Source organism: Rhinoderma darwinii, chromosome 2, assembly GCF_050947455.1.
Source record: "Rhinoderma darwinii isolate aRhiDar2 chromosome 2, aRhiDar2.hap1, whole genome shotgun sequence".
NCBI classification, from domain to species: Eukaryota; Metazoa; Chordata; class Amphibia; order Anura; family Rhinodermatidae; genus Rhinoderma; species Rhinoderma darwinii.
The window spans coordinates 440,084,690-440,110,196 of record NC_134688.1 but is presented as its reverse complement, the minus strand read 5'-3'; the positions used below and the strand labels follow the sequence as shown (position 1 = coordinate 440,110,196).

The window sequence follows — 25,507 nt, the reverse complement described above, 5'->3', positions numbered from 1 at the left end:
AAAATGCAAAGAGATCAGAAGAGAAATCTATATTTGGTGTGACCAGCCTTTGCCTTCAAAACAGCATTAATTCTTCTAGGTACACTTGCACACAGTTTTTGAAGGAAATCGGCAGGGAGGTTGTTCCAAACATCTTGGAGAACTAATCACAGATCTTTTGTGGATGTAGGCTCCCTCAAATCCATCTGTCTTTTCATGTAGTCCCAGACGGACTCAAGATCAGTGTTCTGTTGGGGCCATATCATTACTTCCAGGGTTCCTTGTTCTTCTTTATGCTGAAGATAGTTCTACATTAGCTGTATATTTGGGGTATTGTCCTGCTGCAGAATACATTTGGAGACAATCAGATGCCTCCCTGATGGTATTTCATGATAAGTATCTGCCTGTATTTCTCAGCATTGTGGACACCATTAATCATGACCACATCCCCAACTAAATTTTCTGAAATGCAGCCAAAAACATGCAGGGAATCTCCACCATGCTTCACTGTTGCCTGCAGACACTCATTATTGTACCACTCTCCTGCCCTTCGGCCAACAAACTTCCTTCTGTTAAAGCCAAATATTTCAAAATTTGACTCATTAGTCCAGAGCACCTGCTGACATTTTTCTTCACCCCAGTTCCTGTGTTTTTTGGCATAGTTGAGTCACTTGGTCTTGTTTCCATGTCGAAGGTATGGCTTTTTGGCCGCAATTTCTCCATGAATTTCTCCACTTCTGGCCAGATTTTTCTGAACAGTAGATGGGTGTACCTGGGTCCCACTGGTTTCTGCCAGTTCTGAACTGAAGGCACTGCTGGACATCTTAAGATTTTGAAGGGAAGTAAGCATGATGTGTCTTTGATATGCTGCACTAAGTTTACTTGGCCGACCATTGACTCTACAGTCCCTGACATTGCCCGTTTCTTTGTGATTCTTCAAAAGTGCTTGAGCAGCACATCTTGAAACCCCAGTCTGCTTTGAAATCTGCCTGGGAGAGACCTTGTTGATACAGTATAACTAACTTGCGTCTTGTTGCTGTGCACAGTCTTGTCATGGTGGACCTGTGACATGAAAGTGTCTTCCATCACCTCACCTTTGTAGCAGAGTTTGGCTGTTCCTCACCCAGTTTTAAGCCTCCTACACAGCTGTTTTGTTACAGTTAATGATTGTGTTTCAACCTATATATGAAAATGATGATCATCATCACCTGTTTGGCATAATAGGTTAATCATACACCTGTCTATAATCCTACAAAATCCATGACTTTGAACTGTACCTAGAAGAATTGATGTTGTTTTGAAGGCAAAGTGTGGTCACACAAAATATTGATTTGATTTAGATTTCTCTTTTGTACATTCACTTTGTATTTTGTTAATTGACAAAAAAAAACATTATCACTTCTATTTTTGAAAGCATTCTTACTCTGCAGCATTTTTCTGCAACTGTCTAAATTTTTAGAACGTTTGCCCTTTCATCCATAAGAACATATTTGAGGTCAGACACTAATGTTGGAGGAGAGGGCCTGGCTCCCATTCTCCATTCTAGTTCATTCCATAGGTGTTGAGTGGGGTTGAGGTCAGGGCTCAGTGTGGGCCAGTCAAGTTCTTCCACACTAAACTCACCCAACCATGCCTTTACAGAGCTTGCTTTGTGCACTGTAGCACAGTCATGCTGGTCCAGAAAAGGGCCTTCCCTAAACTATTCAAAAAAAGTTGGAAGCATTCAACTTTCCAAAATGTCTTGGTATAGTATGCTGAAGCATTAAGATTTCCCTTCACTGGAATTAAGAGTCCTAGGTCAAGCCCTAAAAAACAACCCCATAGCATTATTTCCCCTCCACCAAACTTTACAGTTGGCACAATGCAGTAAGGCAAGTAACGTTCTCCTGGCATTCGTCAAACCCAGACTTGTTCATCAGACTGTCAGATAGAAAAGCGTTATTGATCACTCCATAGAACACATTTTCATTGCTCCAGAGTCCAGTGGCGGCATGCTTTACACCACACCATGCCATGTTTGACATTATGCTTGGTGATGTAAGGCTTGCAAGCAGCTGCTTGGCCATGGAAGCCTATGCCATGAAGTTCTCAGGGCATAGTTTTTCTGCTGATGTTAATGCCAGAGGAGTTTTGGAACTCTGCAGTTATTGAGTCAGCAGTGCATTGGCGACTTTTATGCATTATGCTCTGCCACTTCATAAATGCTTCCACTTTGCAATAATAGCACTTACAGTTGATTGTGGAATACCTAGGAGGGAAGACATTTAATGAACTCACTTGTTACAATGGTGGTGTCCTATTACATGACCACGCTGGAATTCAGTGAGCTCTTTGGAATGAACCATTATTTCACAAATGTTTGTAAATGCACAAATGGCCACGTGCTTGATATTATACACCCGTGGAAATGGGATTGAATGAAACACCTGGATTCACTGATTAAGAGGTGTATTTCAATACTTTTCTCCATATAGTGTGTGTATATATATATATATATATATATATATATATATATATGTATATATATATTCATTTTTATGACATTTTCCTTTATTATATTTTCATGATGTAAAATGTATTTGACATATAATATTCATTTGTGTGGACATTATATTGGTTTAGGTGTTCCTGAAAAGCCACATATTACAGGATATACTTCCCCAGTTATGGAAGGAGACCTAATACGCCTGACATGTAAGACATCTGGTAGCAAACCAGCTGCAGATATTAGATGGTTCAAAGGTGACCAAGAAATAACAGGTGAGTGCAATTACAAATTCAGTATCTACTTTTTCAATTTTACGTTATTTATTGGTAATATTAGTAAGTGATTATTAACCCTTTCAGGACCAAGGGTCATCAATGCCTCAATGACCAGGCCTAAATTTAAAGTTTTGGCATACATTCTTTTAAACTGTAATAACTTCTGAACTACTTTGGATAAGTTAACCATTTTTTAGGGGGTTTTTTCGCAAAAAATCACACTTTCAAAAAAATATACAGGGTGGGCCATTTATATAGATACACCTAAATAAAATGGGAATGGTTGGTGATATTAACTTCCTGTTTGTGGCACATTAGTATATGGGAGGGGGGAAACTTTTCAAGCTGGGTATTGACCATGGCGGCCATTTTGAAGTCGGCCATTTTGTATCCAACTTTAGTTTTTTCAATGGGAAGAGGGTCATGTGACACATCAAACTTATCGAGAATTTCACAAGAAAAACAATGGTGTGCTTGGTTTTAACGTTACTTTATTCTTTCATGAGTTATTTACAAGTTTCTGACCACTTATAAAATGTGTTCAAAGTGCTGCCCATTGTGTTGGATTGTCAATGCAACCCTCTTCTCCCACTCTTCCCACACTGATAGCAACACCGCAGAAGAAATGCTAGCACAGGCTTCCAGTATCCGTAGTTTCAGTTGCTGCACATCTCGTATCTTCACAGCATAGACAATTGCCTTCAGATGACCCCAAAGATAAAAGTCTAAGGGGGTCAGATCGGGAGACCTAGGGGGCCATTCAACTGGCCCACGATGACCAATCCACTTTCCAGGAAACTGTTCATCTAGGAATGCTCGGACCTGACACCCATAATGTAGTGGTGCACCATCTTGCTGGAATAACTCAGGGAACGTGCCAGCTTCAGTGCATAAAGAGGGAAACACATCATCATGTAGCAATTTCAGATATCCCGTGGCCTTGAGGTTTCCATTGATGAAGAATGGCCCCACTATCTTTGTACCCCATATACCACACCATACCATCAATTTTTGTGTTCCAACAGTCTTGGAGGGATCTATCCAATGTGGGTTAGTGTCAGACCAATAGCGGTGGTTTTGTTTGTTAACTTCACCATTCACATAAAAGTTTGCCTCATCACTGAACAAAATGTTCTGTGTAAACTGAGGGTCCTGTTCCAATTTTTGTTTTGCCCATTCTGCAAATTCAGTGCGCCGATCTGGGTCATCCTCGTTGAGATGCTGCAGCAGCTGGAGTTTGTAAGGGTGCCATTTGTGAGTAGCTAATATCCGCCGAAGGGATGTTCGACTGATGCCACTCTCCAGTGACATGCAGCGAGTGCTACGCTGTGGGCTCTTGCTGAATGAAGCTAGGACAGCCACTGATGTTTGTTCATTAGTAACAGTTTTCATGCGTCCACATTTGGGCAAATCCAACACTGAACCAGTTTCACGAAACTTGGCAAGCAGTTTGCAAAATGTAGCATGGGAGATGGGTGGTCTCGTAGGGTGTCTTGCATTGAAATCTGATGCAATGACCCGGGTACTGCGTTCACCAGACATCAACACAATTTCTATCCGCTCCTCACGTGTTAACCTCTGCGACATGTCAATGGCTGTAAACAAAGAGAAGCTTGTAAATAACTCATGAAAGAATAAAGTAACGTTAAAACGAAGCACACCATTGTTTTTCTTTGTGAAATTATCGATAAGTTTGATGTGTCACATGACCCTCTTCTCATTGAAAAAACTAAAGTTGGATACAAAATGGCTGACTTCAAAATGTCCGCCATGGTCAACACCCAGCTTGAAAAGTTTCCCCCCTCCCATATACTAATGTGCCACAAACAGGAAGTTAATATCACCAACCATTCCCATTTTATTTAGGTGTATCCATATAAATGGCCCACCCTGTATATTTTTACTACATATGCAGCACATATTTTATATTACAACGAAACAATTGATCAAAAAAGTGCCAGATTTAGTGTAATTTATTAAATTACACTAAATGGTTAATGCATGACTTAATTAACTAACAATTTATGATCACGCTAACTAACCTACTATTCCTGCCTGCTTATTCTAACACTAAGGGGCACAGGGAATACAAAATATATACTTTCCATATACTTTGTAAATATATATATATATATATATATTTATATGTGTGTGTGTGTATGTCTATTTATGTGTGTGTGTGTGTGTGTGTGTGTGTGTGTGTGTGTGTGTGCACATATATATACACACACACACACACTTGTATGTAATGCTTTTATTTACTTGCCTTCTGTCTTCTCTCGATCAGTCTCCTTTTTTCTGAAACACTGTGACAGAGTGAAGGAGGCTGAGAGGAGAAGACAAGTTGGAAAAGTTTGTTTGTAAACAAACTTTTCAGAGATCACCATGATTGGTTAATCATGGTGATCACATGCTCTGTAGCTGAACCAATCGGTTCAGCTGTCAGAGAGCAGGTTACTGGGAAGCCGAGGACACTGACACTGCAGGCGTCAGAGCAATGCAGAGGTCTTCTGTAGATTCACGCCCCGGCTGTACGGGGTATATGCGGATAGGATGTGAATCTACAGATTGTCGGCATGAAAGGGTTAAGTAGAAGGAGACCCAAATATAAAACCTTTCTCAAATATATATATATATATATATATATATATATATATATATATATATATAGATCACATAAACACAAAAATTTGAACAGCACATTCCAACTAAATGATATAAAATGCGTAATGTGTATGCAGGTGCAGGAACACCTGTGACTGCAAATATACAGCACACAGAGAATGGCGACAGCACACGGCGACACTAATGCCACCTAAACCACTAAATATAAATAAATATGCACTAAAGCTAAATCTACTTATAATAGGGAGGTTCTTAGTGCACATTTTGATCAAAAGGTGTTTGCCCACCTGCCACGACAAGGCGACCTCTGTAAGGTGGGAACCTACGCTGCACATACATTATGCACTCAAAAAAACTTGGGTTTATTCATCCAACATCCACTACAATGTTTCACCCTCTCTATGAGGGCTTTTTCAAGTAGTTGTAGTGGATGTTGGATGAATAAACCCAAGTTTTTCTGAGTGCTGCTTCGTTTTCTCTTCTTTGCATATACGTTATACAAGGAGAGGTCACTCCTTGTTTGAAAGCATAGCACCGGCCTTAACAGGCAAGGAATCACAGTGCTGCTCCTATCTTTGATACTTATTTATATATATATAGTAATCAATGTTCTCTCTAATTTAGAGATTAAAGTTCTGACCCTTTAAGACTTGGGACGACTACTACTTAAATCGGTTCTCCACATTCAGAAACGAGCAATTACAGCTCAATGAATCTTCCTCCTGCTGAGCCGGGAGAGCCAACTACAAGGGGGAAGACTTAGGCCCAGTTCACACAGAGTTTTTTTGGCGCTGATTTTGAAGTGGAAACCGCACCGGTATCAGCGCCAAAAAAACTGCCAAAACTTTCAATGGGAGACGGAGGCTTTTTTTTCCCCCGAGCGGCTTTTAGGCACTCGTGGGAAAAAAATAGCGTCATGTCATTTCTTCTAAAAATGCCATGAAAAATGCGTCAAGAAAGTGCAGGCAGGTCAGAATCTACCTCAAAATCCCTGAAGAAATTTCAAGTCCGCAAAATACTGCCTGCAAAATACTTTGTGTAAACAGGGCTTAATACTGTGCAGTATGTGTACACAGTGAAGATCTCTGCTGCTTTCTTACTTCATGTTGGATGTAGTTATATTAGCAGTAATGCAAGTTGATTCTCCTGTAATTTATAGAGCATGAGGAGAAGGAAGGAGTCTCTCACTAAAAAACAGCAGAAAGTGAATCTTGTCACAGCTTCTCTCCCACTTTCTCCTCAGTGTGTGACTGCTGCTGGTTTTGTGTGTGTGTGTGTTGTGAGAGATTCAGATTAACTTTTTACAAACAGCCGTATCCTCCTCCAATAGCTGGGCTGTATGACACACAGGGAAATCTTATTACATGGAAATTAAATAAGTAAAGCTTAAGTTCCTGCCTAGAGGTGAACCAATTTGTGTTTCCCTCATTTGTCACCCATTAGGATGCATCTGAGATTCGCTTTTCAAGTATTTATGAGAAAAATAGATGAATTAATTCTCCTATTGTAGTCTATGGACCAGTGAATTGACGGCAAAACAAGCAAATGGTTGCATTCACCTTGAATCCTGACCTGATGTGAGCACAAGGCTCCACTTTGTCATCCTGATGCTGTATAGAATTGTCCCCCTCACCCACACAGTTGGTACCTCCCAGAGAATAAGGAAATCTCACAGTGCAGTCAAAATCTCACGGGATTTGGACTTTACTCTACTAAAATAAAAGTAGAAACTATGTGTAATGACGGGGGTAGGGAAACGGACAAGTGAGCCCTAATCTACCTGCCACTCTGTCCCTGCCTACTTGCAACGACCCGCCCTAGGCGACGGGGTACAACTGAGCGGCGGTCCCTACGCTCAGTAAGTGCAAAAGACAAACAGACAAGGGAACACAAAGCAAAGGGAAATGGGGCAGTTGCCCACGGCAACACCGTGAGCAACAAGAGTGGTGAACGAGCCGTGTCAAACCAGGAGTGCACGAGGTACCAAACGCAGAGCAGGAGAGTAGTCAGAAAGCCAGGGTCAGTATGGAGCAGGATCAAATAGTCAAAAGCTGTAGCTGGGCCAGGAAACCACACGAGAAGAATCACAAGCAAAGGAGGAACAGGAAAGGCAGGTATAAATAGACAGAGGGCGGGAGCTAGCTCCGTCTGGCCAGGCTGCGATAGGCTCTCCCACTCCTAAGCCTGCCATCCTGAGTGGTGGAAGATGGAGTCAGTCTCAGAGACATAGACTCAGGTGCAGACTGATTACCTATGGGCGTATACACAGAAGTTGTGCCTGGCAGATCCTTTACACTATGTTCTGTAATAGTGAGGGAAATCCGCCGTTCTGCTAATGATATATAAATATATAGGAACTTATTCATATAATTTACTCTAGTGTCACTTCTTGTGTTTACAGTATCTCAGAAATTATAGGCCCTTTTTGAGTTGCTTGTAGTTTATAATCCTTTTGTTCTTGCAGTATGACTTGTGGTGTGGGTGATCTTTTACAAAGCAGCAATCTAAACATGTAGAGCTGAAGTTTCATTAAAGAGGAGGGCCAGAATATTATGAGCTTTTTATGTAACTAAGGCCAGGATCAATTTGTGTATAGGTTCAGATAGCACCAGATACGCGGAAGGGTGAGGTTTTGCACGGATAGGGGCCCAACCCAAACATAAATATAAAAGAGTATCCGGCACACCAATTTTGAAACAAAGCCGCTATCAGCACCACTAGCGCTCGTCAATTCAGTTTCCCAGCACGGCTCAGTGCCTGATGAAGGTCACCTAGACCGAAACGTCGCACTCTGCCACTGACATTAAAAACAAAAACAAAATAAAAAAATACCTTTGTTTCAAAATTGGTGTGCCGGATACTCTTTTATATTTAAGGCCAGGATCACACACACAGTTTTGATGATGTTTTTAGCTCAATTTTTGTTTTTTAACCAAAGCCAGAAGTGCGTCAAAATGGAAGGAAAGGTATAAAGACTGACGCATCTCCTTTTTTTTTTGTGTCCACTTTTGTGTTTGGTTTAAAAACGGAGCCAAAAACATCCACGAAAACTTTATCAAAACGGTGTGTGTGTGATACTGGCCTTAAGGTTAATTTCAGAATGGCCTAGACTCACTTTATATCAGGATTGACAATGGCTAACAAATTTACATATAATCTGTAAAGAAAAATGTGAACATTGTCTGTAATAAAAAGTAGATGGATCTAAGATTGTTGGTGTCTGTGCAGATTATTGTATTTGTGATGATCATATGCACAGATCACAGTAAATGCTGCTAATGTAAATATATATTACCTAGAATCTTTATGATTTATTTTTGGTTTTCCAATTTGTCAGTAAAAAAGTTATCTGTCTGTTATCAGTGGTTGGAGGTTGGTAACCATGTCACTGATCACAGCAACCTTGTCATGTATCATAGTCTACAGGTAAAGAGACCCAGAAAGTAAGGTAAATATCCCCATGGGCGGGTCCATATTGGCTTCCCTCAGCTTAACCCAAAAATAGATATAACTTTTGTAAAAGCTAAATCATTATTTAATTTAATTGACAGAAGCAAACACAATCATTTTATTTGAATTTATTTCTTTAATATCTTTTTTGTTTTGTTTTATACTTGCTTTTTGGAGAAAAAAAAGGGAAGAACAAGTCTCTGCATTGCACAATTTCAGACTACTGTGATGTGATACTGTCACTGCATTACCTTACTGACTTGACATTCTCTTCATATTAATAACAGAGTAGCCATTACAGCATAAGTATTATTTAAAGCTGCTAAGAAGTGGCCACAGTTTTTTTGAAATCCACAAAAAAAATTGTAGATTTCCTTTAAAATCTGTAACGATCATTGCATTTAAGCTCTGTAGCTGGACATTATTTTGTATTCCATGTCATAACCAGCAGTTTGTGCAGGGGTCAAATATAACGCTGCCATTATTTTTGGGATTAATATAAGATTTCAGCTTTGGCTAGATATTGTATTTCATTCTATCTGTGTGGAGGGTCATGGTTTACTGAACTATTGTTACCAATGCTTATCTATCGCCAGTATTAGACACTTACTCGCGATAATCTTTAGTCTTCTATAAGGCTGTTGCATTTGTTTCAAAATAATGTAAAAACATATTATAAATGGTATTTTACTCTTACCTTGGGCATAATATTTTTATTAAAAAGCTTCTATAAGTAGATCTCAATTCTATTGTAGCAAATTGCACATTATAAAGAAAACGCTGCTACATTAAATGTATTTTAATAAGGCTCACTCAATGCTTTCTGTCTGTCACTTATCTAGAAGTTAAACCGCAGTTAGAAATGAAGCGCTGTGTTTTCATACTGTTATAATGAACCTTTCAGTGAACTTCTGACTTCTTTTTAATATAGACGTTGAGAAAAAACAAGAGAGAGATGGCAATGGGAAGACATTCACGGTTATTAGTGTTCTGGATTTCCGAGGGGATCGCAAAGATGACGGTGCAATTGTGAGCTGCAGAGTGGACCACGAATCCTTGAATTCAACACCTCATATAGCAATACAGCCCATAGACATTCACTGTAAGTACAAAGATGCAATGAAATAGCAATTAGAAGAATGAATGACTGCAATACAACTGCGATTCTATCCAACATTATTGGTTTTGCCGTTTGAGTTGTGTGAATTCTTGCCTCATTTGTACAATGTGCTTGGCTGTGATGCCTGATTCATGCAGTATTTTCTGACATTCTCAATAACGGCAGAAATATGTTGTTTTTTTTATATATATTTTTGTGTTTTTCAACTGATCAAAATAGATTGAAAAACTGAAGACAAATTGACATCACTTTTTATCAGTTTTTTAATTAGTCTCCTATTGACTTTAATGATGAAGAGAAAAAAATAAGATCACAACGGAACCTGTAATGATGGAACCGATGAAGACTAATGAAAACTGATGCACTTAGCATTACTCTTGTATCAGTTAGCAACAGTCTTCATTTGTTCTGCCATCACAGTATATATATAGTTTTTAATCTTTGGCATCAGTGGGGAAAAAAATGATAAAATGTGCCCAACTATTGATAAAACTGATGTAGGTTTGTCATTAGTTTTTTCTGTTCTTCAATTTGGATAAAGACAATAAAAGTATAGTGCAAAAAGACAAGTGTCGACCCTTTCATGTGTCTAAAGTAATGTGTAAAAATACAGATCTCCAAGAATCCTAGATATAGCAAACTACTTGAGGAGATCTGCTCACTAGTTCTAAGTCTACTGGGTTTAAGCCATTTTGGACTTGGGTTCCTTTGGCCCACTAGAGGAAATTATGCTGGTGACCCACCATCCATCCATTAAAAACATGTGCATGTCCACTTTTATTTACACCGTAGACTTTATTATTATCATTGCACACAATAGACATATTATCAGAAAGGTCTAATTAGTTATTTGTGAATCAACACATAAGAAATAGACCCTAGTGGCAAGTGATTAGCTCCAAATTCAGTTCCAAATGTGGTTGCTTTCTATTGAAAAATATATAAGGGGCCCATTATCATGTTTGAGCCTGGGCCCACCGGAGGATTTAAAAAATAAATACATTCCAATTGCTGGAATTGTAGGGAGCAAAAACAAAAAATGTGTTCCGGTCCTAAAAGCCCAAAATGACTTGGTCCATAAGTTCTTAATGTGAGAATCCATATTGATCCGATATACTGTAGATTTTTGTTGGGGAACTTTGGAGGGGGATTTGCAGCCACATCAGAGTTTTCATAAAACGTAAAAAATGTATTTACACATGGCAGAATTTTTTGCGACTAAAAATCTATTCCGAACATCTGAATTAGGTTTTTTATTTTGCTTATAGATTTCCTTCTGTGTGTTTTAGATTGTTCTCTCTTGCAGCAGGAGTGATTATGCAGGATAATGCAATTTTTTAACACACTAACCACTGGAGGTATAGTTTTAGGCAATTTTTTGTGCTATCATATCTATATCCATAAATATGTTTTTTGCTGTGTTATATGCTCAAGTTTAATTTATGAAAAGATAAAAAGTTATTGGTATGAAGAGTAAAATTGTATTGCATTTTCCTTGTTGGTTTTCCATTGATATGATTAGGAGGATAGGATTGGCATAAATTAGTTGGTGTGAATCTGCCCATGGACATATAATAATATCTTTGAGCTGACAATTAAAATGTCTCATTCCCCCATTAATGTGCTCGTTTGTGCCGCTCATTAGAGGAGCATTGAGTGAATTGCTTCACGGTTACACGATTGTTATAGTTCTACATAACCAACCATTGCTAGAATCTAACAACACGTCCTATTCCTAAACTCGCCAAGTTCATCCAAGACAACATGCTACAGAGGGCACCGTGTATGTCAGCGCCTCCGCTTTGTACTTGCATTTATATTGGATCTGTCAGGATACGTTTTTTATGCTCCTATATTTTTTAAATAATGAACTAATTAATATTCTTTTTAAATATAATGTGAATAATTTCTATTCATGATCTCATTAAGAAAATGTGCATTTCTTCTGACCATGCATAGCCTCAGGAGACGCGTTTTCTCACCAGATGTAACTTGCCCCTTGGATAAAATAAGTGTTAATAGAGGGCAGTAAGTGGATATTTTGATGGACTTGAAATTAAAATTTTATAAAGAAAATACAGGATTTTTTTTGCCTATTTTCTTATATATCTATCTATTTTATTTTATATTTTTTATAAATGTTTCCTGTTGATAAAAAAAACGTTAAAGATACTATAAAAATATCATACTTGAAAACAAATGATTTCTTTAAAAAATCAAGTACGTCTTGTTGTACCTGTGACTGATTCACACTAGCTGACCACAGATAACAGTGGGACGTACTTTGTCGCTATGTAGGCCAGTTATTAGGAGGATTTTTTTTAGTTATTTTTAGCTTACAACTAATAACGTATTAGACTGTACCATAAATCAGTTTATAGTGCCGCACATTTATAAGACCATTCAAAAAGTCACCTCAAAAAAGTTCTCTCCAAAAGTTGGTCTGCTTAAAAATAGCTGAAGATTTCAACATGGAATCATGGATCCATGTTTCATGTGAAATGTAAATTGTTAGAGTGGTTGTCACATCAGGAAAAATTCTGTCCAGTTTAACGGAGGTAACATTAGGGAGTGTGATTACTACATTTGCTCCATCGTTTGAGTTATATTTATATGAAACCATGGACTCCCTTTAACCCCTTCTTGCCCTGTGACGTACATTTACGGCATAGAAACTGTACAGATTCTAAAAAACAATGAAAATGGTGATGGTGGCAGACGTGTTGGGTAGACAGAAGGAGGGGGCTCCCCCTGTCAGCCCTTTGGCCCCCCTCCTCTTCGACGCGAAATAAAGAAAAATTATGTCTCTCAGAGTTTGTCAACATAGATACTACGGTAATTGTTTCTTTTTTAAAAGTGTTTTGACATAACATAAAAAAACAATGTAAATATTATAGACTTAATTGTACTAACCTGCACACTAAAGTGAAAAAATATATTTTGAAGGACTTAATGGGCAAATTTGGTTTTCTAGCAAAAAAAAAAAAAAAGAAGAAAACATTGACAGGAAAATCAAGTAAACTTACACTAAGTACAAAATTATATATTTTTTTTATTTATGAAATACTTCTGCAAGATGCTCCACCGAGGCGCAGAGGACAGTCAAAAAGCAGCATGACCTGCTGACTATGAACTCAATGCCACCTCCTGACATGGAGCAGACAGGCGCCATCTGGTGAAAATGTGGCTTCTTTTATTGGGCCCTGATAACGTGTTAATTGCCAGAATAACATCGGTGCAATCCATAATTGACCTGAATAAAAATGAACACTAAGAACCATGTTGAAGTGATCAGGGAAAGCCCAATATGGGGAATGAAGAGAGTTGACATTGATAGAATGGGAACATTTTTGTCCTTGTCCCATCCTGACAAAAAATATTTGTATCTACATAAAAACAACGCTCAATGATTGGAAGAATGTCCCTGTAAAAATAATTTATATTTCTATCTGATGGGGCAATATTGGCACTTGTAAACCCATCCTATCTTGAATGTGTTACTATATGTAAGGCTTTATGTGCAGGCTAACATGTGCGCAAAAAAAGATATAAAAGAAAGATAGGGTGTAAAGGATCTGCCAGACACAGCTTCTGTGTCGACGCCCGTGGTTAATCAGTCTGCATCTGCTCCTAGGTCTGATAGAGTGACTCGATCTGCTACCACTCAGGCTGGTAGGCTGAGGAGTGGGAGAACCTATCACAACCTGGCCAGACGGAGCTAGCTCCTGCCCTCTGTCTATTTATACCTTCATTTCCTGCTCTTCCTTGCCTGTGATTCTGTCTGGTTTCCTGGCTCTGCTGTTCCTGCTAATACTATTGACCTCTGCTTCAAATTGACCCTGGCTTTACTGACTACTCTCCTGCTCTGCGTTTGGTACCTCGTACACTCCTGGTTTGACTCGGCTCGTTCACTACTCTTGTTGCTCACGGTGTTGCCGTGGGCAACTACCCCATTTCCCTTAGCGTCTGTGTACACTTGTCTGTTTGTCTGTCGTGCACTTATTGAGCGTAGGGACCGTCGCCCAGTTGTACGCCGTCGCCTAGGATGGGCCGTGCAAGTAGGCAGGGACTGATTGGCGGGTAGATTAGGGCTCACCTGTCTGTCTCCCTACCCCGACATTACATAGGGGGATAATGATAAGTGATAATGTTTAATACTGTATGGAAAGCAGCATAAATCCTGTTCTTCTACTAAGGAAATAGAGAAAAGATCTCACTAGTTATTTTAAGGATACTGTCAATTAATCTGGGCTACAGTGGGTAGTATAGAGAAACGCAGGTCTCGCTGTGCTGGGCACATTGGTTGCAGCTGAATTTGTTGTTTTCAGGATGGGCAACTAATTTGTATGGTTCTTTCTTTCATGTTCTTATTCCCTTAAACCATGCTATGGGTGCAGTCATTTTAAAAAATATATCAAAAGTGTGCATATTCTATGTTCCTTCAACACTCGGTCTGTCTCTGCACTGCAGGGGTGCCAATGGAATCAAAGAGAAAAGCATCCAAGTCAGACTCATTCCCTGCTTTGTGGAATTCAGAATCTGCTTACATGATATAGGAAAATGTATTTTACAAAAAAACACATGTTAAGACTCAGATATTACAGCTGAAGCTGCTAAGAGAATGTTATTCTAGGTCACTGTGAGGATGTGACTGGTTATTTTTTTCTTAAAGGGGACACATCACCAGAATTACATTATCTATTTTAATTGAAAAATCGTTATCCCCAGAAAAAGAAATAAATATATAAATATAAGTAATGAAAAAAACAAATTCTGTATGCTATAGGTCGCACGCACATTTTGTAAATGACCCGACTCAACACAGGAGTCGGTCCAAATTTCCTGTAAATAAGCTCCCGTCAAAAACCCATGAACCACATCCTTTAAACTCTCCTAGTCACATACAGTGCACAGACGCGAGATCTCGCTCGTTATCAGAAGATCTTGTGGCTTTGACTAAAGGGGCACTTTCTATAGCATTTGCACAGCCGTTAACTGCTATATAAATGCCATAGATAGCGCTCTTTTAGTAAAAACTGCAAGATCTTGTGATAACTAGCCAGCAGTTTTAAACTGTGTGCCGCAGCTTCTTCTTTCCAGGAAGTTCAGACCCGGCTCCTGTTATGAGTCGAGTCATTTACATAATGCGAGCGTGACCTACAGTATACTGTTTTTTATTTTTGTTTTGTTACATTTTTGTTTATTGACATCATTTTGTTTTCTGGGGCTAACAATTTTTTAAATTAACATAGATAATGTAGTCCTGGTGATAGGTCCTCTTTAAATACATTTAAATATATTTATACTTAATTAAGATGATCGATTTTTTGGGTCACGGCTTTGTTCACACAGGGCAGATACGCTGCGTAAAAGCACACAATAAATCCGCCCTGGGCGCTGTCGGAAATTACAGCCAAAAAACGCACCAAATTGTGTTGTGGAATGTCCGCTGTGGAAAACTGCACGTAGAAAAATAGTTTGATACTTACGTAGCCATGGTGACGCGTCCATCTGACGTCCTGCAGGCCGGCCTCCTGTGATGACGTTACATCCCATGTGACCGCTGCAGCCTGTGATTGGCTACATGGGATGAAACGTCACTCCAGGAGGTCGGCCTGGAGGAAGAAACACAGAATTCTGAGTAAGTATAAGATTTTTTTTCTAAGTTGCGTTTTTTTGCAGCAAAACAACACACCACCTGCTACTTGTTGCAGGTTTTACCTCCCATTCCAGGTCAATTTCTGAGCGTTTTTCCTGATCAGCATTTACGTAGTGTGTTGTAGAAAAGCCGTAGTATTTACACTAGGTGTGAACTTACCCACATGTCCATAGATGTGAATTACTTACATAGATCCCAATCAAGTTCAGAAAATAGTACAAAAGCATTCCTTGCTGTAGCTCTGCCCTCAAGATAAGGGCCGTCCACAAGTGTGTACGACCTGTGCGATCACAAAGGACGCGTCATCCAACACTGCTAAACGGAACCCCATTGATTACCTGGCACCCTAGGCTTGTGACTACTACACATTGTAATATTGATTTTATAGCAGTATCATTTAGACTTTGTATAGCACATTGTTAGATTACTTTGTTTATGGGGCAATTTTTTGATCACTATATATCATTATTATTTGAGCTCTGTGTGGCTGAAAAATTGGAATTTATATTTTAAGGTGCCCAATTTAATTAGTAATTTTCATGATAGAAGTGCATTAGAGAAGAAAATGACGGTGTTCACCACATAAGCACTAAATATGCATTAAAACAGATCATATGTGTTATTTCTTATGTACTCTGTACAGGTTTGCAGCAGTAGTTTGGCCATTATTATTTTTATTGTTTATAGCTTTAAATATACAATGGTTAGATTTAGTGTTCTGTTCCCCTGGGGAAGTGATCCTTCCAAGGAGACTGTACAAGAAACTCTCAACAGACTGACACATTTTCACTCAATTTCAATTTTGCTCAGAAGTGTGATAGTTTGTCTAACATTCGGTAACTAGTTGATTTATTATATTACAGAGTTTAAAAAAGAATTACCACAGAAAATATTGATATTATATTTGTACACCACTCTTTTTTTTAGTTCCCAATATACAGTAATATTATTGTAAATTTTTAAAGAATTAGTCAAGCATGGCTTGACTATTGTTACTCCTTAGGTAGGTTTATGATGTTTGTCTGAAATACTGAAGCAAAAATCACCAGGTGGGGGGTGGAGGTGAAGAAAATCCCCCAACCTGGTGAGTATCTCATGCTTGCATATCATTGCTCACATAAAGTGTGGATATGTCTTGATATTTCATATTTTGACATTTATTTTTGGTCTTTTTTGATCTCACATTTTTTTGTTGCACTTTATTTGCTTGTTCCTTGGACATATGGCTCAGATTATTCTAATATTGCATTTTTTACTTTATTCACATTTATTTTGCATGTATTTATTGTGTCATATGATACTTATTATCGGGGAGTGCCATTGTATCATTCCATATATATTGTGATCAGACCATTTTTGGATGGAATGGGTCCCCTTATTTTCACATATCCGTTGTTTTTTTTTAAATGTTTTAATGTATGGTCGTTATTTCAATAAAGATGGATTTGTATTCAAGACTATTTGGAGTGCCATTTTATTTGGATATCCTCTTTTATTTTAATTTTTGCTATAGTATATCATAAGCATCCATTTGGACGCTCACCTATACCTTATCAGTGTTTCATTTAATATGATATTTGGAGTGGTGCCCATAATTTTTTAAATATTGTCTGAAATACGAGACTACAGCTGCATCCCCCACCTCCCCCTCCTTTTGATCTTCTCTCTGGTATTTACATTTTAACACTAGATGAATATGTTGGTGACTGAGGAAGCTTATTAACATTTATAGAGGGCATGCAGGTAGGGAAAGGAAGTAATGAAGATGTCACATCCCCAGAAAGGATATATTACAATATTTCATAAATTCACTTTTACTACCAATTCATGCAAAAATAGGTATAATAAAAAGTCTGCTTTAAACATCATGTTTTCTATCAAATAGAGTTCTATGTCTAGAACCTTGCAAGTTTAACTTTTACTAATATATATAATTATTCCATATTCAAGTTTTATTCTAAAAGGGCTATGCCCATCTTACACATTTATGGCATGTCCATAGGCTATCCACCTCTTTATCTAATGGGATACTGTAGATCCCTTCCCCCCTTTTTTCAATTCTATGCCGCTGTTTTCCCCATAGGTTTAAAGGGGAGTTCATTGCTGGCACATGGACCTCTCCATTGACGTCTGTGGCAGTTAGGGAAAGAGCTGAGCAAGCAGCAACGTGGAAGGATCTGTACCTGGATATGCCATAAATGTGTACGATGGAAATACCCATTTAACTCAATGTGAGATATTATGTAACTTGATACATATCAATGCAAATTATTGGCCTGGCGTGTATTTTCTATTGTTATAATGCTGACTAAATCCTTAGTTAGCTGATTCAGACTCAATTTCAATTCTAGCTCTGTACTTTTTTCAAGGTGTTTCAAAAATAAACAATAAAGGCACAGTCACAATCAGTTTCTCTTGTAATTTTTCATTGCAATGGAGGTCTACAAATGCATTGCAGGTCATTTTGTTGTTGTATTAAAGACCGTTCCAGCATCGATAGGGCTAAATACCCTTTGACATCATTTATTTCTCTAGCATATGGGTCATAAGACATTTGGACGGTGTGGAGAGAGAAACTATATAACGTACAGTTACTTGCCCATTATTCTCTATGCAATCAAGCTTCTGAAAGAGCACTGAAGGCATTTCTGTAATTCCAACAGAAATTTGTGATGCTGTTTTATAGTTGATTTATGCCCCACTCTGCGACTTGAAAGTGTATTTTTGAAGTATAAAATAGCTTTTACCAGAACACAGAAAGTAAAGCTAATTTATACTGTTGTTGTAACACTAGGTTTCAGTGCTTTAAGTAGAACCGTAGTCATAACATAGTGGCACAGACTATTCTGAAAGTAATCACTATTTACTGAGACATGAAAAAGGACAATGGAAATCAATACTAATATCATAAATTATGTGTCATCCTGATTAGACAATCTCTTTTTTTTAGAAGGACCCCATGAAAATATGTAAATAACAGGGTTGTCCCACTGCTTTGACCCCTTGAGATCACCTCTAATCTTCTGTGAAATTCGGCCACGAGTGATTAATTTTCTGGCAGCATCACCACAGGTCAAAAGAAGCATTACAATGCGCCCATTGAAATTAAAAAAACTGTGCATTTAACCTCTTAATGACCAGCCTATTTTGGACCTTAATGACCAGGCCATTTTTTAAGTTTTTCCATCGTCGCATTCCAAGAGCTATAACTCTTTTATTTTTGCGTCGACATAGCTGTATAAGGTCTTGTTTTTTGCGGGACAAGTTGTACTTTTCAATAGCACAATTTTGGGGGACATATTATTTATTGATTAACTTTTATTAACTTTTATTTGGGAGGAAATAGAAAAAAAACTGACATTTTGCCACTCTTTTTCGCGTCTTAAATCTACGCCGTTTACCGTGTGATATAAATAACACAATAATTTTATTCAGCGGGTTGTTACGATTGCAACGATACCAAATTTGTATAGTTTTTGTATGTTTTACTACTTACACAGTAAAAACGCTTTTTTTTCAAAATTATTTGTTTTTGTGTCTCCATGTTTGAAGAGCCGTAACGTTTTTATTTTTTCGCCGATGCGGTTGTATGAGGGCTTTTTTTCTTTTGCGGGAAGACTTGTAGTTTTTATTGGTACCATTTTGGAGTAGATGCGACTTTTTGATCACTTTTTATCACATTTTTTTAGTCAGGATTCACAGAAAACAGCAATGTTTCCATAGTTTTTTATTAATTTTTTTACGGCGTTCACCGTGCGGGTTAAATAATGTAATAGATTTATAGTCGGGGTCGTTACGGACGCGGCAATACCAAATATGTGTAACTTTTTTACTTTATTTTGTTTTTTTAATAGTAAAGCAGTTTGTAAGGGGAAAAGCTGGGTTTTTCATTTTTTTTCACATTTTTTTTTAAATTAACTTTATTAAACTTTTTTTTAACTTTTTTACTAGTCCCATTAGGGGACTATAATATGCGATTCTGCGATCACATTTATAATACACTGCAAAACTTTTGTATTGCAGTGTATTACTGCCTGTCCGTTTAACACGGACAGGCATCTGCTAGGTCATGCCTGCGGCATGATCTAGCAGGCATTCACTCCAGGCAGACCTGGGGGCCTTTATTAGACCCCCGGCTGCAATTGGAGACACAGACACTCGGCGATCGTATCGCCGGGTGTCGGTGGGATGAGAGGGAGCTCCCTCCCTCTCTCCAAAACCACTCAGATGCGGTGCTCGCTATTGTGCACCGCATCTGAGAGCTTAAACGGGTGAGATCGATACCTATATCGATCTCACCCGGCAGAGCAGGGACGCTCCCAGCCCTCAGCTGCCTCTAGCAGCTGAGAGCAGGGAGATTTGACAGCTCCCTGCTCTGTAAACTTATTCCGATGCCGCGACGTAAAAAGTCTATGGCATCGGAATAAGGCCCGTTAGTGACCGACGTAGAAACACGATGGGCCGGTCACTAACGGGTTAATGCACAGACTTGCCAGGTCCTCCAAAGAGAGAGACACTTTTCAGCCATGGTCCACTGGGGCTAATTGATGAAGGTCCCAAACATAGGTTACTCCATTTTAACTCAGATTGACATAATTTGGTATTTAAAAAAACAATAGAAACAAAATGTTATGTTTTACCCTACTGTAACCAGTCTGATCACAATGACGGGGGGGGGGGGGGGTCCAGAAAGGATTCACTGTATCTTTTTTTTTAGGGCAAATTGGCTCATGCCATATAGATGCTTCTCTCTCTAGATCTTCTATGCCACCGTTCCCTTTCTCTGGTAAAACCTCCATCCATATTTAGTTCTTAGTTGCTAAATCTATTAGGTAGCCACATTTTATCATAGTTTATTATAACAGATTTTTATACCATGGCACGAGTCAAATGGCACTCATTTTTGCTACCAAAGCTGTATTACAGCTTAATGGAGAACCTGATAAGTTTGTATACAGTATATCATAGCTAAGCATAAGTCTACTAGGACAACCACTTTTCCTTCTGTTTAAAAATGAATTTTTAAACTAAAACTGGATTAGTTCTATTAAGTAATTATCTTGAATTTAAGTATTACAAGAATATTATTGATGTCGGTTAAGTTCTGCTGACACCACACCAGTAAGTTCGACATATATGTTGGGAAATGTTCCTAAAGAATGCATCACATGTGCCCATAAATTTCTATTGGCCAGAAATATGCCAAATTATTTATACTGTTGTATACTTGCCAAACCTATGCAAAAAGCGCTGTCTTTCGGCATACTTTTTTTTTTTTACAATAGGAGTAAATGGTAGATGTATGTCACCATATAGACATACAGTGGCATATGTTTGGGGCATATTTTTGGCAGCAGTATTCAAACATCTACATTGTCCTTAGTACTCAAACATGATGTAGCCTACAGTTCCCATGCTGCTTTGCACAATGTAAACCGCACATAGTAGTCTCCTCCCTTTGTTTCCTAGCCAGCGGAAGAGTAAAACGAGAACTGCGCATGCGCTTTCCTCACAGCGAAACTACACCCCCCAAAACGATACGTCACTAGTGACATACCGTATACTGGGCTAGCACTATTTTGTCACTAGAGCCGGAAGATATGGTGATGTCACATGTCACATGACGCGCAACTGGATCGCAGAACTGGGGCACTTTTGAAAGTGTAAGTATTTTAAAAAGTAAATGTTTACTAAGTTACGATAAGAGGGAGCACAGAAAAAGAACTCTGAAAACCCTTTTAATATAATAGCACAATAGTTAAACTGCCAGTGAAGTGTGTATTAAGCAATCCAACTATTTTGATTCCACTATGAATATATTAACCATTACAATGTTTTTTTTTTGTTTATTTTCAATTATTTATTCAGTTATAATTCAAAATAGCAATCATTACAATGTTAACGATTTATTTCTATTTTCGTAGCATGTATTTTAGACTAAAAATATTTTTTGTAATAGGTTTTTGTTAAAAATTCTGAGTTGTTTTTGTTCTCCAGTCCTTATGTATTCCGCTGCAGCATGTCATCCACTGCAGAATCCGTACATTAAAAGTTAATAAAGTCTGCTACTTCAGTTTTGCTTTTTCATTCAAAGTTTTCTTTCTACCCAGTCTTCTGATTATTTTCCTATTCTAAAAATTACCAATTTATTGCAATTCTCTGCTGGAAACATGTGTCGGATCAGCCAACACTTTCTGTATTACAAAACGCTGTATAAAGGGCATTTTTACTGTATTCTCTATAGCAGCTTCATCTTATCATTTTGACATAACTTTGCTTTATTGCTCCTGTAATTCACAAGTAAGATTTCCTCATTGCGCTATATCAAAAGAATATAATTGAAGTTATGCCCTTTATAATACATAAGACTGATCTCCAGCTAATGATGCTTGGATTAATGATGAACATTATCAATTAAAAAGCTATACAAAGAAGCTTCTGAAGTTTAATAGCTAGAGTGTTGGACGTAGATATTTATATTTTATAATCTATTATATACAATATAAAGCAAATGTTCTTTAGAACACATGGCTCATTCGTGGTTATTTGAAGTTTTAGCTTTTTTGTCATAGAATTAATTTTTGAGCACATTGAATCCAGGTATATATAGAAATCATAGCGTAAGGTAGAAGAGAACAGGGAATTCAGTAAACTACATATATCTTGCTCACATTCTTCCATAGGTTTTATAAGGCTACACCATGTCTTAAACACACATGTATGAAGATCCTAGGTAATATATTATTTCTCATGGGGCCAAAAAAGTGCACGCAACTGGTACTTATATCAGAAATTTCTAGCCCCCTCTATATTGTCTGTCAATGTCAATGTATTTCTTATAGCAGTATACATGGTGAAAAATGCATGGAGCCCATGTACTTTAAATGCCATAACAGATGGCTGTGTAAACTTTTAAAGCCATGTCTACTTTGAAAGATTTAATATCTGTTACCAATATGAGAGAGTATGTTTATTATGTGAAGAAGGGAATGTATTTAAGGAGGAGTACATAGATGAATCCTGTAAGGCTGGGTTCACACACCCTATTTACAGACGTAATTCGGGCGTTTTAACCTCGAATTACGTCCGAAAATACGGCTTAAAAGCATCGGCAAACATTTACGATGTTCTGTGCCGACGGTCATTTTTTTTACGCGCCGCTGTCAAAAGACGGCGTGTAAAAAAGACTTCTTGAGACGTAATTGGAGCCGTTTTCCATTGACACAATGGAAAAACAGTTCCAATTACGTCCGTAATGGACGCAGCGAAAAACCCCTGCAACATACCATTACGTCTGAAATTCCGGAGCTGTTTTCTCCTGAAATGTCTCCGTAATTTCAGCCGTAACGGAGGCTGCCGTGTGAACATACCCTGAGGAGTAAGGTACCCTAGCAGAACTCAAGTAGTGATGAGTCTCCAAGAGTTGACACCTTGCTTTAGAATTTATAAAAGCATCTGTGCCATTATCCCTAAGACAACACTCCCTGTACTCCGGCCGACTGTCAGACTGTGGTTCTTTGGTCTCACCAGAGGAAACTATTTTGAGCGTCTGCCCTACGTCTACACAGAACATGTATATTTCCACTTTTAGTTGCATCCTAAACTTTGCTTTTATCATTGCACACACAGGACATATTATCAATAAGGTCATATAGGTTATCAGTGAATTAACCCATAAGAAATAGACCCTTGTGTTAAGTTATTAGCGCCAACAGAATCTCCAATTATTATTTTTTCTGCTAGAAATTTGGGGCACTGTTATAGTACTGTAGAGGACCTTTATTCTTTCAAAACCTGGGCCCACCAGTAGTGGTACTCTGGCGGGCAAGTCCAACCCTGTTCTGGTCACTCATTCTTATCATAGGAACACTGAGCTTCATTGCATCCAGTCAGATCTCCCCTTTCAATTTCTTATCTGTGCTGAATTCTAATTGGTTACCGTGAGGCACGATGAGCTGCTACAGTACAGTAATTGTTGTCATGGGGAACAAGGAAAATAAACTCTTCTCAGGCGTCCTGGATTATAATTCAGCACTATTTTTTAGAATACACTAAAATGAATTACTTTACATCTTCTGGAAGGTTCCTTTAATATTTGCTAAATCCACATCAATTCCATAAAATATATATAGTACGTATGTGTATAACTCAGTTTTCAGTAATTTCTTTCATATTACTTACACTCTACATTTTCTTTTATTGTCATATTGACATGTGAAAAAGAGAATAGAACATATACTATAATATATGGTCATTAGCTGGCGCAGTGGTCATTCAATGTTCGATCCTAAAATATATCTGCCAAAAGAGCAAATGCACAACATATAAAGCTACAAAATGTCCTTGATTCTAATGCCAGCGTGCCAATGTTTTCTGCAAATAACAAAAAAATAGCTGGAGACACATTTTGCTTTATTGAAATTAATGGAAGATATTTATCTTATTCATATATACTGAATATATAAAATATATAACATAGTAAAGTATATATGGATATTATTTTTCAAAGTCTTTTAATCTAACGAGACTATTCTAAATGTACAGTCTTCTTAACATCAGTAATATTCATTGATTATTCATCCAAATTCACAATCACCAGTTACAGAACCTTAATTTGCAATGAATAGTGATAAATTGCTGTATTTAGAATTGCAATTTTCCAGGAAACGCCAGGAAGTTAGCTTTCTGCTCTCTTTGCATGTTTTATTCCCTCTCATATTGAAGCAATTAACACCATTAAAGTCCATTCAAAAATCTGTGTTGTATTTAATTCACACAATTCCAAGTTTACATGTTGCAACCAATTTACGGTATGTGAAACACAATGAAATATATATACACAGGCAATAAAAGTAATAACATACATATAAATAGTGCTCACATTTTTCACATATATACACAGATAGATCACCTACAATTATATTTGTCTGTTACCTTATAAGCAATTTTGAATAACCAAAGACTATGAATAAGCTACACGATACTTACTGTAAGGAGGGAATCTTTAGTCACTTGAATTGTTGAGGGTCACTTGTTTGACTGTAAATTTATACAGCCAGTGGTAAATATTAAGCCATACACAGTATGAGAAACTCCCTTACTCTTCATGTTCAAAGAGATTGACTAATTTAGAAAATCAATTTTCAAATATCCTATTAGTGAATTCAAAGTTAATAGATAGTGGTTGTCCCGTCAAGGATCTTCATTATTTTCCATGGTGGAGATCAACTACAAAGAACATTTCTTGTTCAAGAGGACCCAGCACGTCTCTACACTCCATTAACTTCAGTGAGAACTGGTTAATGCTCCATTTTCCAGGTGGGGGCACTGCATGGGAATTGCTGCTATATTCCCTCATAGATTAGAGTTGATCGCTGGGGTCTCAGTAGTGGGACTCCCTGAGATCAGCTTATTGTTGGGAGACATATGACAAGACATGTCATGTACCCTCTTCCACTGCGCCTGCGCTAAATTCCTTTGTGCAGCGTGTTAATATGCATGAGATTAAATGTCTCATAAAGGGACACAGATTGAAAAAAGCACATATTAGTAAGTAGCATAAAATCGTCATTAACATACATTAATATACATTAGCAATTAGGTGACCAACCCCTTTATTTTTTTTCTCCACAGTCACCACTGCCAGCAATTTAGTCAAAATGTATAACTTTTTTTATTATTATTTTATTTATTTGTTCTGACAGGGTTTAGAATAAAGGATATGGGGGCCCAGAAAGTGTCATTTTGTCTTCCTGGTAGAACTGCATTAGAGCCGTATAGGTGATATGCTGGCAATGTGTGGTAGAGATATGGAAAGAAAAAAGAAGACACAGAGCGCTCCTCTGGGGTATTGCTGTTGTTGCAACGTGGTCAACAGTAATGTGCTTAAATGAGATTTTGCACTCACCTTT

General features: G+C 37.9%; 1 protein-coding gene across 3 annotated transcripts in view; it reads left to right on the top strand.

The window, feature by feature from the left end:
- CADM2 (cell adhesion molecule 2) overlaps positions 1 to 25,507 on the top strand; it is a 1,303,436-nt gene that overhangs the window by 1,099,937 nt on the left and 177,992 nt on the right. For all 3 annotated transcript variants that reach the window (XM_075854469.1, XM_075854468.1, XM_075854470.1), the window contains 2 exons: positions 2,602 to 2,739; positions 9,749 to 9,919. In XM_075854469.1, coding sequence (XP_075710584.1) covers positions 2,602 to 2,739; positions 9,749 to 9,919 — 309 coding nt within the window. The remainder of the gene's footprint in view (positions 1 to 2,601; positions 2,740 to 9,748; positions 9,920 to 25,507) is intronic.